This window comes from Laccaria bicolor, genomic scaffold (assembly GCF_000143565.1).
Source record: "Laccaria bicolor S238N-H82 LACBIscaffold_34 genomic scaffold, whole genome shotgun sequence".
NCBI lineage: Eukaryota > Fungi > Basidiomycota > Agaricomycetes > Agaricales > Hydnangiaceae > Laccaria > Laccaria bicolor.
In genome coordinates, this window is record NW_001889905.1 from 457,998 (window position 1) to 472,847 (window position 14,850).

The window sequence follows — 14,850 nt, forward strand, 5'->3', positions numbered from 1 at the left end:
CTAATGTCAGGCACAGTGTGCAGTTAGGTTGGGAACTGTTTCCCATGCTCTTTGGGCCACTGGAGTTAGTGGCTAGCTTAGTGTTCTCATTGTTCATGACGATGTCCGCACTATTTCCTAATTGGGAAAAGCGTTACACTTTTTTTAGACACAGCTGATGTCAGGCACAGTGCGCATTTAGGTTGGGAACTGTTTCCCACGCCTTTTGGGCCAGAAGAGTTAATGGCTAGCATGGTGTTGTCATTGTTAATGATGATGTGCGCACTATTTCCTAATTCGGCCATTTCCTAATTGGGAAAAGCGTTACACTTTTTTCTGCCACACCTAATGTCAGGCACAATGCACATTTAGGTTGGGAACTGTTTCCCACGCTCTTTGGGCCACTGGAGTTAGTGGCTAGCTTAGTGTTGTCATTGTTTATGACGATGTTCGCATATTTCCTAATTTGGAAAGTCATTACATAATATCAGTTTGGTTTGTACTGTCCGCTTTTTCACTACAAAAATTACTAATGTGCGCTTTTTTCATTACTAAACTTTGTAGTGTCCGCTTTTTAGACTACAAATGCATGTAGTGTGCGCTTTTTTGACTACAAATGTTTGTAGTCTTTGTAAAATTACTAGTGTGCGCTTTTTTCATTACTAAAGTTTGTAGTGTGCGCTTTTTTCATTACAAATGTTTGTAGTCTTTGCCTTTTTCATTACAAAGGCTTGTAGTGTGCGCTTTTTTCATTACAAATGTTTGTAGTGTCCGCTTTTTTGACTACAAATGTTTGTAGTGCGCTTTTTCATTACAAATGTTTGTAGTGTCCGCTTTTTTGACTACAAATGTTTGTAGTCTTTGGCTTTTTCATTACAAAGGCTTGTAGTGTGCGCTTTTTTGACTACAAATGTTTGTAGTCTTTGCCTTTTTCATTACAAATGTTTGTAGTGTGCGCTTTTTTCCTTACAAATGTTTGTAGTGTCCGCTTTTTTGACTACAAATGTTTGTAGTCTTTGCCTTTTTCATTACAAATGTTTGTAGTGTCCGCTTTTTTGACTACAAATGTTTGTAGTCTTTGCCTTTTTCATTACAAAGGCTTGTAGTATATGCTTTTTTCATTACAAATGTTTGTAGTGTCCGCTTTTTTGACTACAAATGTTTGTAGTCTTTGCCTTTTCCATTACAAAGTTTGTAGTGTCTGCTTTTTTAGCGTACAAAGATATTATCNCCTGTCTCTATCTAGGTACACGAGGATATAGCTCAATGTTTTAGAGCAACTGAGTCTAGCCAAAACAGCTCTTAATCATTCAGCCTTTGTACCATACAGGGAATTACATGATGATGAAATGGAAAGTAAGAAGAGGCTACACTGAGATGTCAAAACTCATGCCCAAGTTGTCTTGTCCTGACTTTCCCTTTGACCAGCTTCTGTCATGTTCTCATCATCTCCAACACTCTTTGCATATCTCTGGGGACTCATGTATGTCTGACCATAGCCAACCTCAACATGATCTCTTTCAGGACTATGCTGTCCTCCCTTTCTATTTCATAATCAGTTGCAACCATCTGCCCTTTCCCATAGTTACTGTTAAATGTAATTCCTTGCAGGGTACAAAGAGTGAATGGTTTGCCAGCTGTTTAACTACAGTCAATTTTTGTGAAACATCAGCTATACCCCATACACCTTCATGTAATGTAAAAAGCAAAGACTACAGACATTTGTAGTTGAAAAAAGCGGACACTACAAACATTTGTAATGAAAAAAGCACATACTACAAGCCTTTGTAATGAAAAAGGCAAAGACTACAAACATTTGTAAGGAAAAAAGCGCACACTACAAACATTTGTAATGAAAAAGGCAAAGACTACAAACATTTGTAGTCAAAAAAGCGCACACTACAAGCCTTTGTAATGAAAAAGCCAAAGACTACAAACATTTGTAGTCAAAAAAGCGGACACTACAAACATTTGTAATGAAAAAGCGCACACTACAAACATTTGTAGTCAAAAAAGCGGACACTACAAACATTTGTAATGAAAAAAGCGCACACTACAAGCCTTTGTAATGAAAAAGGCAAAGACTACAAACATTTGTAATGAAAAAAGCGCACACTACAAACATTTGTAGTCAAAAAAGCGGACACTACAAACTTTAGTAATGAAAAAAGCGCACACTAGTAATTTTACAAAGACTACAAACATTTGTAGTCAAAAAAGCGCACACTACATGCATTTGTAGTCTAAAAAGCGGACACTACAAAGTTTAGTAATGAAAAAAGCGCACATTAGTAATTTTTGTAGTGAAAAAGCGGACAGTACAAACCAAACTGATATTATGTAATGACTTTCCAAATTAGGAAATATGCGAACATCGTCATAAACAATGACAACACTAAGCTAGCCACTAACTCCAGTGGCCCAAAGAGCGTGGGAAACAGTTCCCAACCTAAATGTGCATTGTGCCTGACATTAGGTGTGGCAGAAAAAAGTGTAACGCTTTTCCCAATTAGGAAATGGCCGAATTAGGAAATAGTGCGCACATCATCATTAACAATGACAACACCATGCTAGCCATTAACTCTTCTGGCCCAAAAGGCGTGGGAAACAGTTCCCAACCTAAATGCGCACTGTGCCTGACATCAGCTGTGTCTAAAAAAAGTGTAACGCTTTTCCCAATTAGGAAATGGCCCAATTAGGAAATAGTGCGGACATCGTCATGAACAATGAGAACACTAAGCTAGCCACTAACTCCAGTGGCCCAAAGAGCGTGGGAAACAGTTCCCAACCTAACTGCACACTGTGCCTGACATTAGGTGTGGCAGAAAAAAGTGTAACGCTTTTCCCAATTAGGAAATGGCCCAATTAGGAAATCATCAAAGCGGACACTACAAAATTTTAGCCTCACTTCAGTCAAAGCTATTGGTAAATATATATAAACAAACTTCGAAATGAGGGTTTTCTGCCTTCCTCTGCCTAAATAAAAATAGATTATGGTTCCTGATACCATGGTATGGTATGAGGGTGCATGGTATGGTATGGTATGGGAGTGTGATACCATGGTATGGTATGGTATGAGGGTGCAATACCATGGTATGGTATGGTATGGGAGTGTGATACCATGGTATGGTATGGTATGAGGGTGCTATACCATGGTATGGTATGGTATGGGAGTGCAATACCATGGTATGGTATGGGATGGAATTGCAACACCATGGTATGGTATGGTATGGTATGGTATGGTATGGGATGGGATGGGATTGCAAAACCATGGTATGGTATGTTATGGGAGTGCAATACTATGGTATGGTATGGTATGAGAGTGCAACATGGGATTACAACACCATGGTATAATATTTTGATAATGGAGACTCTGACAAGACTTTGGATTGGACAGATTCACCTAGCTTCAATAAATTGGACCAACTATTATGACAAAGAAGACTTTGGCCAAACACTCAGGACAACAATACTTGATTCCAACATATGTAGTGTTTAAGAAAATTGAGATTATATGATGGTGTTGTTGGCCATACTATATGTGTATGCTATGTAAGTAGGCAGGACTGTCTGATTGGCCCTACTGGGCAAAATATATTTAACCTATTATTGAAAGCATTCATATTAATGGCTTTTCAGGAATGAAAAAACCCTCAATTGAACTGATTTTTAAAGGTTGGAGTTCACTATCTGGCCTCCACTTGGAATTGGAAATCTTAGCAAAAACCTGAAAGCCTTTTCACTTTTCTTTTCTTCTCTATGACCACTTCATCACAATAGATGTGGTTTTGTTTGATTTGGATGAATATTGTTTTAATAGAAAGGATTGGGAAAGATATGTATCATTAAATGGCTTTGGATGCATGGGAAATCTGGGATAAAGCCTATTTAAACTCATTTTCAATAGATGGTTTGGACTATCTGGCCTCAATTTGTAGCCTAATATCTCAGGAAAAACCTGGAGAACCACCCCACAAAAAATGGCACCCAATGGACGAGTATTGCAGCCTGCAGAAATAATTTTTATATTTTGGAAAAGGACCCCAGACACCCTATGTCAGCTTTGGTATGATGGTATGAAGACATCATACCATCTGGTATGGTATGGTGACATGGTATTGGTATGGTATGGTAACATGGTATTGGTATGAGTGGGGTATGGTATGGGTTTTCCATTCCATGGTACCATGGTATTGGTATCAAGCTCATATACCACCCCGGAATGGGTACCCTCAAGGCACCCTAAATCAAGGAATTGATGTACCTCATAGGTACCCAAAAATGGGTGACTGAAGTGGAGTGTTGAGGAAACCGGTCTATCGATACCTCGATAGCTGTAATCAAAAGGAACAAGGCAGCGAAGCACCGCGCTAGTTCATCATAAAAGAAGAAAAGAAATGTGTCCATTACTGCACATAGCTAGCTAGGGATGCAAAAAAAAAAAGGGTTGAACCTCTACGATGAACAAGTAGTAGCGACTCTTTACACACGAAAAGAGCAGGATTCATCAGGAATAAACGGCGGGATACATATTCATAATGCGAAACTGGAATGCCCTTATCGCGCAGCCAACTTCGTCCCTAAGGAACCCTCGATACAAGCCGACGTCTCTTCTTCAATCTCCTCTTGAACAGCTTTCCACCCCTCAGCCGTGAGCTCCGCGAATCCCTTTGATATGTCTTTCTCGAAATACCGAGGGACGAACCTTTGTATCAAAAGGGACAATGTTAGTTTACAGAAAGATAGAAGAAGAAAAGAAAGTCAAAACAGAAAAAGAGAAAAGACAAAAAAGAACAAAAATAAAACTCACTCAACACCCCTCTTCTTCCTCTCAGCAGCCTCATCCCTCTGCCTCTGCTCAATCCCAACCTTCTCCCTCGTTGCCTCCCCAAACTCCCTCTTCACCAAATTATCCGTAACGTTCTCCCAAAGCCTCCGACTCTCATTCTCAAGCTGCTTCTCCAAAGGCCTCACCACCTTTGGTATAATCTCCATCGCCGACAGGTCAATCAACGTGGCCCACTCCCCCGAATACCCCGTGGCGGTGACGTCGGCTTTGGATGCAGACGCAGAGGGTATATGGGGCGTGGGGAGTTGCGTGTGGGAAGGGTTGGGTGAGGAAGCGGAGGATGAGATGGTGGGTGGGTAGGACCCCGCGCCGACTCGTCGCCACCGGACGTGTCCTTTCCATGAGCCGTCAAAGACGGCGACGATGCGGTTGTGTGGTACGTGTTTCACTTTCGTCCATTCTTCGTGGTCGGCCTCGCCATCGTGGACGGTGTGGATGACGCCCTCCATCAGGAAATGAGCCCGGCCCAGCCATGACTAACATCGCATCAATCAATTATCAACCACTCGAGGAACAAGACGGAAAGACGCACCTCCTCTTTATATTCGATAATCGTCCTAAACCTTTGTCCGTGCTTCCCCCCGCTAACACTGATAACCGTCGACTCTCCAACAGTAACATAAAAACTCCCCCTCAATATCCCATTAACAGACGCAATAGGATGCGTGATATGATAGCGCTCCCCCTCCCCAAACCCACCCGTAACCCTCACAAATATACCCTGGTTATACTGTCCAGGAGAAACACGTAACGTCGTCCCGGAGACTTTGGCTGATATCTGGTCGATGCCGAAGAGCTCTAAGGATCTTTCGGGGCATGTGGCGAAGTACGCGGAGACGGGGGGATGGTGGGATACTTGTTCAGTAACGTACACCACCCTCGCCGTCTCACCCGCGCCAGTGCCACTAGACTCAATGGGGCCCTCACCAGTGCCCAAGCTGAACTTGGACAGCCTCTTCAGTGCCTGAGCCTCATCCGGCTCCGCTTCCACCGAAGTCGCAGCTGTCGAAGGGCTCTTTGGAGGCTTGGACAAAAAGCTGCTGCGCCCGCTCTTGGCGCTCTTCGAGCTCGAGCTGACTGCGCTGCGCACGCTGGCTGTCTCGGAGACGAAGGAGGGGCGGCCCTTGGGTATCGTTGAAGAAGAGTCAGAGGAGTCGGAGTTGGGGAACCGTGCGGGTGTTACGTCCCAGTGGGCGCGGAAGTGTTCGCCTAGGACGGAGTTGTAGGGTTTGCAGACTTTGCCGTGCTGTTGGTAGGGGTTAGAGGGAAGGCGGAGGTGGAGGGGGGACATACGATGAATTTGAGGTCCTTTGTTAGCGTGAACCGGAGCACTGCGAGCATCCTTTCAAAGGGATGTGGCGAGTCGTTGATCCTGCCACGCAAAGCCCCTCGATAAGCGCGTACACACATGTGACACATAGGAAGGACTCAACGCAGCGAACACGTCCGGTCTATCGAGGTATTGCCAGTACTCGAGGTTAGGGATAGGTTCCAGAAGTGAAGCGGGTAACGAAAGACGCCTGCCGTGTCGTTACAATAAGCAAGCAAGAGCGTCATCGATGAGCAACATCAAAACCAAAAGAAAAGACAGACGAACATGGCAGCAATATCCTTCACACCTAAACACTTCTTTACAAGCTGCACTATCATCTTGAGTTTCCCGCCGTCGCCAGTGTCGCCCGAGTCTGCCACCGAGATGGGCGGTCCGGGTGCGTCTTCGTCGATGGGGCTTGCTGGGCCCGCTTTCGGGTCGTTGTTGCTCATTAATGTGAATTTGAGGGGTAAAAGAAGGAAGGAGGATGGGTAGGAAGAGGAAGAGGAAGAAGGAGCTGGAAACCGAAGAGTGGCTAAGAAGGAAGGTGGTGAGCGCCAGCGCACGTGCGGCTATTGTGCTGTCTTTCTTCTTGTTTGATTCAGACATCGCCAATCCATTGAACGCCAATCTCGGGATTTTTTATTTCAAGTATAGCGTGTGGCTAGACGGCGCGAGGTTAATACCTTATCTCGTCAGCTTATCTCCAGCTTGAGGTACAACTTGCCAGCACTTGCGCACTTCCTTGGTGCCTTCAAGTACTAAACTCGGAGCCCGATACTCGAGTATGGTACGTTCTCTTCAATCCATTTGATAAAATACTTACCCACCTATCTTCCAGTTGAATCCTTCAGGTTCCTCCCAGCGGAGTCACTATGGCGTAGCTTGGCGCCGTCATGCGTACCAAGTCTACGGATAGGGGATGGGCCCCAAGCGAGATACCTTAGGCGCTCTTTGGTGACGCAGCCCGTCCATTGCAGGAAGGGCTTCTACGACTTGAAAAGACGGACCGTTTCTAGTGGCGGCGTGTTGGTTTCAAAGGCTGAACCCAATGGAATAACATCGCGTCTCTTTATACTGCTTATTAGCGCTGGGTACCGGTGTTCATATGTACCAAGATGCTACTCGTCGTCCGTTGGAGTTAACATCACTGTCCGAGGAATTTTTCTAACACCGCCCCCTCGGTAATTCAGTTGGCCCGAAATACTATTGACGAGAGCAAACGGACTCCGTCGAGCCAAGGCCACCATCCATGGCCAGTCGACCAAGGACTTGAAGTTCACAGCGCTCAAAGACCAGCGTGGAATGTTCAGCCTGAGTGGGCGTCTGATAGCTGGTACAAGCCGCATATGCCACGAATTCTTTGAACAGCTCTTAACTAAGCGGTCAGCAGTTCTCATTAAACTTTCCGTTCGCAAAGGATGTATAAGTTGAAGAGGCTGCTGTTCAGCAACGGTCACCGATCCTCCATGAGAAACCATTTAAACACACAAACAACGATTGATTCATTCAGGAGTCAATGATACAAGCATAACTATTCAAATCCTTGACACAGCAGACATATCTAGCAATGCACACGAATCAATTGAGTGTCGGGAGCATGAGAAAAAGATGGGCATACCTTGGAAGGCAGAGTCGCACTGCGACACAGCTTCAACTCATTTAATACTCTCCCTCCAAGCCGCTCTTCGCAACCTGAGGCTGGAGGCCGTACAGCTCCTGGGGTGGGTTGTTATACCCTTTGACAGGCACAAATGCACCAGTGGGCACCACGCCAAAGCTCGAAATGCCCCAAATAGCTCCATCCTCCTTAGCCTTCGAACCCTTGTCAGTCCAAACCTGGCTTCCAGGAGATGTGTTGTGCAACGCGAGCCTATGGATGGCCTTAATACCCTTTGCCTCCTGCGCGGTAGGCTTGTTGTGGCTGCGGGTGAAGAAACCACCGACTACGATGTAATCGGGCGTGGGGCCTACGCCGCGCCAGAGCGCGTAGTCAGTCGGTTTCCCGGAGCCAGCGTCGTTCCACACTTGGATCCAGTCGGCAACGTCGACAAGGACGCCTGGTTCGAGCGCCCTGACAACGATTCCGGTGCCAGGAGTGTTGCCGTTGTTCGTCGCAGCTGGACCGAGGTAGTACCAGCCATTGGAGACTAATTTCGTCGTCGTTGCATTAGTTGATCAGACCGGACGTAGCGGGTCCAAAAGACTTACGATCGGGCCTCCAGGTCGACAGGTCGGCAGAGGCACCGGAGCCAGCATCATTGTTGATAAGCTGCTTGAAGGTTACGTTCCTGTATTCGACTTTAGCGTTAGCCATGATGAATAGAGGGTATTGCGATTGGATGCGAGAAAGATGTGGTGAATGAAGTGTAAGGGCGATGTGGAGAACAGCGCTGTAGAGGAGGAGCGAAAGTGCCCTCTTTTTATAGTCCCAAGGGGGGCCTCACGGTGGCCCCAGCTCGGGCATCGTTTGAAGACCTCGCTCCGTTTTCGGTCAAAGAAATTCTAGAAAGGCATCAGATTAATGAACACATGAACGACGGGTATGCTGAGGACAAGGAAGCGCTCGATTTGATGCTACAAAAAACTGCAAGGGAGATATTTACTTCAACAATTAGGCATGTCAAGTCACAAGTGGCTGTTTTCGCGGCCTGTCCAGGTTGAGAAATCCGTCGGGGATGTCGGGAGTCTCTTTTGCACAAGAATGGCGTCATGAATAGTTTGGGGCCCATTATGAGTTACCTACCTTCCAATGCAGCTCTAGCGTCAAGTGACGTTCGAAGTCCTTTCAGTGGCAATCAATGATAATGGCGAGCGAAATGGAAGGTGTTTGACAGCGACCAATGATTGACAGCGTTGTAAAAAATCTACCCGGAGAATGATTATCTGTCGTGGCGGCGAACTGACGCTACTGCCTTGGGTCGCTCAGCTGTTGCGAGTCCCAACTCATCGACCTAAGTTTCAATTGAGGAAAACAGTGATTGACCAGGGTAGGATTCCGACTGGTTCCGAGTTGTCTACACTGTCAAGAGCCTGGCACGAAGGAATCCGACGTCATTGTGGCGAAGATTCTGGGATCGGACTTCTTCAACAGAGGTTCGGTTGTGGCAAAATTATCTGCAATTATTGGATAAGAGCCGAAGGGAAATGGGGTGGCGTTACAACTTGTTATTACTGCCATTGAGGTAGTGTGCGTAGCACCAAGGGAACTTTAGCCCCTCCGAACTACTACTCCTAAGTAAGCAGAAATTTATGAGAGTCTGGCGATCTGAAAGACTCACGATGGCCCGGGGTTTTGAAATTTGAACGTTTGAACACTTAAAGTTGAGGGTTCCGAGTGACGGGCCTCAGAGGCCAATTCTTTTGATGGTGGTTGGACCAAGGTTGGACAAAACGATTGAGAAACCCGCCTCCCGAAAAGTCACATGCTCTCTGGCCATTCATCGTTACGTCAGCCAGGTGACCTATTGCAATCCCTTCAAATCCAATTCAAGCGTGGAGTATGAAGAGATTGGTGAGTACATAACTATCTTAGAATTCCGTAGCGATATTGACACATTTCCGAGCTAGTCAGCAAGCCAATACCAGGATTCTCAAGTTGCTTCATTCGAATACGAGGCGAGTGCCGAGGGAGGTAATATCCCCGGGCCATCGTGATTCGTGAGCAAATGGTGAGTCCCTCACATCGCCAGACTCTTGTTTGCTGACGCGCTGCGTGCCATAGATTTTCAGCTTACTCGAAGTACTTAGTTTGGGAGGCCCAAAATTCCTGTAATGCTACGCGCACTACTTACCTGAATGGCAATCAAGAACACGTTATAACGCCGCCCCATTTCCCTTCGGCTCTTATCAGATAATTGCAGGTAATTTTGCCGTTGTAACCGAACGTCTGTTAAAGAAGTCCGATGCCAGAATCTTCGTCACGATTGGGTCGGATTTCCTCGTGCCGGGCTAGCGCTCTTGACAGCGTAGGGAACCCGGAACCAGTCCGAATCATATCAATCACTACTTTCCTGGATCGAAACTTAGGTCGATGAGTTGGAACTCGCAACAGCTGAGCGACCCAAGGCGGCAGCGTCAATTCGCGCCACGACAGATATTTATTCTCCGAGTAGATTTTTTACGCTGTCAATCATTGGTCGCTGTCAAACGCCTTCCATTTCGCTCGCCATTATAGGACTTCGAAGGCCACTTGACGCTAGAGCTGCAATGGCAGGTAGTAGCTTATAATACCTCTATTCAAACGATTCATGACGCATTCTTGCGCAAAAGAGACTCCTGCGCTCCCAATTATTGAACGGAGAACCTCCTTTAATATAAGGTGACAGCTTTGTTTATTATTGACGGAATCCGCGTCCATGGCGATCTATGCGGCCGCGGACAAGTGTAGACTTTGTTGATTGAAAGGAATTACTAGTAATCGAGGTAATTCAAGTTTGGGAGTTTGATGCGAGACGACAGCAGGCTTCCGCCAGCACTTATTTAAGCTGCAGAACAACTTCGACAAGGTCTGCAATTGCACTTTGCGGGGGTTCATGGATGAAAGAACCAAGCAGCCAACAGTGGTCATTGGAAATTTCAGTTCACAAAGGTTGAAAGGCAACGGTCACCGATTCTCAATGAGAAACCCTCAATACACACAGAACAATTCAGGAGTCAATGATACAAGCATAACTATCAAAGTCCTTTACACGGCAGACATATCTAGCAATGCACACGAACCAAGTGAATACCCAGAACACATGAGAAGAAGATAGGCAAACCTTAAAAAGCAGAGTCGTTGCGACACAGCTTCAACTCTCATTTAATGCTCTCCCTCCAAGCCGCCCCCCTCAACCTCAACAAACTGGAGGCCGTACAACTCCTGGGGTGGGTTGTTATACCCTGCAACTGGCACAAATGCACCAGTGGGCACCACATCAATGGTCGAAATGCCCCAAATAGCTCCATCCTCCTTAGCCTTTGAACCCTTATCAGTCCAAATCTGGCTTCCAGGGCCTGTGCTGTGCAACGCGGACTTATGGATGGCCTTAATACCCTTTGCCTCGTCCGTGGTGGGCTTGTTGTGGCTGCGGGTGAAGAAACCACCGACTACGACGTAATCGAGCGTGGGGCCTACGCCACGCCAGAGCGCGAAGTCAGTCTTGTTGTGGGAGCCAGTATCGTTCCACACTTGGGTCCAGTCGGCAACATCTACAAGGACGCCTGGTTCGAGCTCCCTGACAACGATTCCGGTCCCAGGAGTGTTGCTGTTGTTCGTCGCAGCTGGACCAAGGTAGTACCAGCCCTCGGAGACTAATTTCGTCGTCGTCGCATCAGTTGATCAGACCAGAGATAGCAAGTCAGAAAAACTTACGATCGGGCCTCCAGGTTGCCAGGTCGGTATCGGCACCAGAGCCGGAATCATTGTAGATAAGTTGCTTGAAGGTTACAGTCTGGTATTCGACTTTAGTGCTAGCCATAATAAGTAGAGAGAGTTGTGATTGGATGCGAGAAAGATGTGGTGAATGAAGTGTGAGGGCGATGTGGGGAACAGCACTATAGAGGAGGAGCGAAAGTGCCCTCTTCTTATAGTCCAAAGAGGGGCCTTACGGTGGCCCAGCTCGAGCATCGTTTGAAGACCCCGCTCCTTTTTCGGTCAAAGAAATTCTAGAAAGGAATCAGATTGACAAACCCTCGAACGCCAGCTGCGAGCTTCAACATAAAGAGGACAAGGAAGTGCTCGATCTGATGCCACAAAAAACTGTAAAGGTGAGATCTTTACTTCAGCAATTCGGCATGTCAAGTGATTTCTGTCGCCCGGATGGTGGCGAACTGACGCTACTGCCTTGGGTCGCTCAGCTGTTGCGAGTTCCAACTCATCGACCTAGGTTTCGACTGAGGAAAGTAGTGGTAGGATCCCGACTGGTTCCGAGTTGTTTAAGTTGTCAAGAGCCTGGCACCGTGGCACGAGGGAATCCGACCTCGTTGTGGCGAAGATTTTGGGATCGGACCTCTTCAACAGAGGTTCGATTACAACGGCAAAATTACAAGCAATTATTGAATAAGAGCGAAGGGAAATGGGGCGGCGTTGCTGATTGCCATTGAGGTAGTGTGCGTAGTATTCCGGGAATTTTGCCCCCTCCGAAATAAAACTCCTAGTATGCTGAAGCACTGTGCCAGCGCGTGACACCGTCAGCAAAACAGAGCCTGACGATGCGAGGAACTCACGATAGCCCAAGGATTTCATATTTGAAATTTGAACACTTGAAGGTAAACGTCCTGAGTGACAGAAGGCCTCAGATCTCAGAGGCCAATTCTTTGGAACGCCATCTCTGGAAGAATTTAAACGTCTCTGCTGAGCCCTTTGTGCACAATGCGAATATCATGCCATGTGGAGCTCCAACAGTGTCGACTGAGACGCAGCGTGGAGGGCCTTCCGCCTCTGAACTATCTGGTTGCGCGTAACCAGCTCGAATTGTTCATTGATAGACTCAAGGAGGGCGATACCTTTCCTCCATGTTTTCTGCCATGACCAGGTCGTTCCCGAGTTTAGCTCCTTCTGTCGTCTTTCCCAATATCTTGGGTTTAAGAAGTCAATAGAAAGTTGATGACGAGGAAGACGGTAGAACTAGGGTGATCCCTTCTTTGTGGTTGTCGTCAACGGTCGAGTTTGCAGCCTGGCGACAGGCAATGCACGATGAAGACTCATGGCTAAACAATAGTAGCCAGCGCAGGCTTATGAGGCTAAACGAAAGACTTCAGACTGTGGTGAAAACCATCACATTTCATAGAAAGATACATATACACATTGCGAATGAGGAACCTCTAGAGGGCATCGTTCTCGACCAACTTGCCGCAGATGATATACTTGTTAGAGAAGTGCTCAATCCATCCTGTGTGATCAAGTCAGAAAAGGAAAGATGAAAAGAGCATCAGGCGAACCTTTCATGTTATCACTGAATGTATCGGAGAAGTCAGCAAGTACAGGTCCTAGTTGTTGGAAACCTACATTTCGTCGGGTGCCAGGTCCGTTAGAGGGTCAAGAGGAGCCTCAACTGGAGTGAGCATATCTACAGATCTCGAATGAGCTCCAAATCGACAAGAGCCCGGGCAGCGCCTACCAAGATCGAACGATTGTTTCGCCATTCCCCTTGAAGCATCTCGGCCAGCGAAGTTTTCATACATTCCATCTACGAACGTTGAGCCGGAATCTCAGGAAAAGACTGTTCACATACTTGGACCATAGAAATTCCTCCCCGCCGTCACATCGAACACAATGCCATTGATCGCAAGCAATATCCTTCCTCCATCTTTGCCACTGAACGGCTCCAGCGTCTTTGGGGTATATATCCGGTATAGGACTGTCGGCGGATGCGCCTTCGGCATCCACGTGTACCCTCCTTTAAATTCATTGGGAACCTTAGTTGGTTTTGCGATGGGAGGAAAGATGATTTTTTGGACCGAGTACAGAATGTACAGGAAAAGAGCGGTGTTGACAGGGCTTCCCAAGTCTACCGAAAAGCCAAAAAGTTCCATGGTATACGCCTTGTTCTAGAGACTGAAGAGACGGAGGCGAGGAGAGCGACAGGTGGTGGTGGTGGTGGTAGTGTGATGTTGAAATCGAAATTACTCTGGCCCAGCCTGTCACGAGCGGTCACTGTAACGCATGGCAGCCCACCTAATTATAACTCAATGTGCAGCAAACTACATATCCCTAATTATACATGCTAGGTGCGTCCTGTCGCCTGTATCAGGCGAAAGAGGTCTTACATTCTTCATTTACAAGGCTCTACAAAATCATAGAGGTCCAAGACAGCCCAAACATAATTCTTTCCGACCTCCGAGTCGCAATACGGGAATCTTAGTATCTTGGTTGCCACTTTCTTCGCGAAGTACCACCGCGGAGCGGAACACTTCGGTCAACACCAACGGGAGGTAGTAGCCTGGGCACAGCCCACCAGCTTTCTGGTAAATGCTTAGAGAGCCTCTTGAGAGCCTCTTGAAGAGCCTCCAAGAAGTTTTCGTCTGGAAGCTCTCTCCTTCGTTGGATTCGACACCATCTAAACTCATTTTCACGTTCGTATCCGGCAGCGCCGGACGAATATCACTCTTCTCTACAGTCACTTGCACCTCACTGCTCTTGCCTCCAGTGTTGACCCCCTGCGCCCTAGTTTTTTGAGTCCCCCCGTTGTTTCTCCGTGTGAGCTCTCACTGGGTCGTCTCGTCTGGGAGGAGGGCGCCAGTTGTCGTCAGGTTGGCAGAAACAGAGGATCGTTCCTCCCAATTGTCTCCGAGCCGGTGCTCAGTATGTGGCCGGCTGATGGAGTTGAACGCTGACGAGAGGATTTCGCAAGACAGGACGATATAGAGAATCTTTTGCGGAAGAGGCGTTGCTTGCTATCTATTGTCTCGCGTTCTCGACGTCCGTTGAGAGAGAATCGAAACCGAATGTCCCTCCGATCTTGAAGGCTGAAAATCCTTGAAGACAAAGACCTTCAAAGATTTCGCTGGTTCTTGCATTTCATTACTGGATATTCGAATTCTTTAGCCTGCTTTCGATTGCAAGCTATCATGTGGGTTGCATGATTCCTGATTACTCCCTTACATGCTACCTCCTCCATCTTTTTTCACCGGGTTTGCGTGGTTGTTATGCTGTATTCGAATGAGTCTTTCGAATCTTCCCAAAATAATTTGAAATTTGGAGTGCTCAAGCGCTCATGATCATCCC

At 46.8% G+C, this 14,850-nt stretch overlaps 5 protein-coding genes across 5 annotated transcripts; 2 read left to right on the forward strand and 3 right to left on the reverse strand.

The window, feature by feature from the left end:
* Positions 1-564: 564 nt before the first annotated feature.
* LACBIDRAFT_331552 (uncharacterized protein) lies at positions 565-1,624 on the forward strand (the record flags this gene model as incomplete). Its single annotated transcript, XM_001885851.1, has 12 exons — positions 565-575; positions 606-624; positions 686-717; positions 779-798; positions 838-869; positions 900-931; positions 962-984; positions 1,055-1,084; positions 1,148-1,225; positions 1,294-1,335; positions 1,408-1,462; positions 1,591-1,624. The coding sequence occupies 12 exons, from the start codon at positions 565-567 to the stop codon at positions 1,622-1,624; spliced, it is 408 nt and encodes a 135-aa protein (XP_001885886.1).
* A 5,999-nt stretch (positions 1,625-7,623) lies between these two features.
* Positions 7,624-8,511, reverse strand: LACBIDRAFT_295248 (uncharacterized protein). The gene is made up of 3 exons (XM_001885934.1): positions 8,352-8,511; positions 7,762-8,290; positions 7,624-7,704 (listed from the first exon to the last, which is right to left on the reverse strand). The coding sequence occupies exons 1-2, from the start codon at positions 8,455-8,457 to the stop codon at positions 7,803-7,805; spliced, it is 594 nt and encodes a 197-aa protein (XP_001885969.1). The 5' UTR covers positions 8,458-8,511; the 3' UTR covers positions 7,624-7,704; positions 7,762-7,802.
* A 995-nt stretch (positions 8,512-9,506) lies between these two features.
* Positions 9,507-9,804, forward strand: LACBIDRAFT_307289 (uncharacterized protein; the record flags this gene model as incomplete). The annotated part of the gene is made up of 2 exons (XM_001885852.1): positions 9,507-9,654; positions 9,707-9,804. 2 exons carry the CDS (start codon positions 9,507-9,509, stop codon positions 9,802-9,804), a joined length of 246 nt encoding a protein of 81 aa, XP_001885887.1.
* Positions 9,805-10,774: 970 nt separating this feature from the next.
* LACBIDRAFT_191523 (uncharacterized protein) lies at positions 10,775-11,634 on the reverse strand. Its single transcript, XM_001885935.1, has 3 exons — positions 11,497-11,634; positions 10,904-11,435; positions 10,775-10,844 (listed from the first exon to the last, which is right to left on the reverse strand). Exons 1-2 carry the CDS (start codon positions 11,600-11,602, stop codon positions 10,945-10,947), a joined length of 597 nt encoding a protein of 198 aa, XP_001885970.1. The 5' UTR covers positions 11,603-11,634; the 3' UTR covers positions 10,775-10,844; positions 10,904-10,944.
* A 1,254-nt stretch (positions 11,635-12,888) lies between these two features.
* LACBIDRAFT_192725 (uncharacterized protein) lies at positions 12,889-13,699 on the reverse strand. Its single transcript, XM_001885936.1, has 5 exons — positions 13,358-13,699; positions 13,244-13,312; positions 13,132-13,192; positions 13,065-13,078; positions 12,889-13,015 (listed from the first exon to the last, which is right to left on the reverse strand). Exons 1-5 carry the CDS (start codon positions 13,656-13,658, stop codon positions 12,948-12,950), a joined length of 513 nt encoding a protein of 170 aa, XP_001885971.1. The 5' UTR covers positions 13,659-13,699; the 3' UTR covers positions 12,889-12,947.
* Between the last annotated feature and the right edge of the window lie 1,151 nt (positions 13,700-14,850).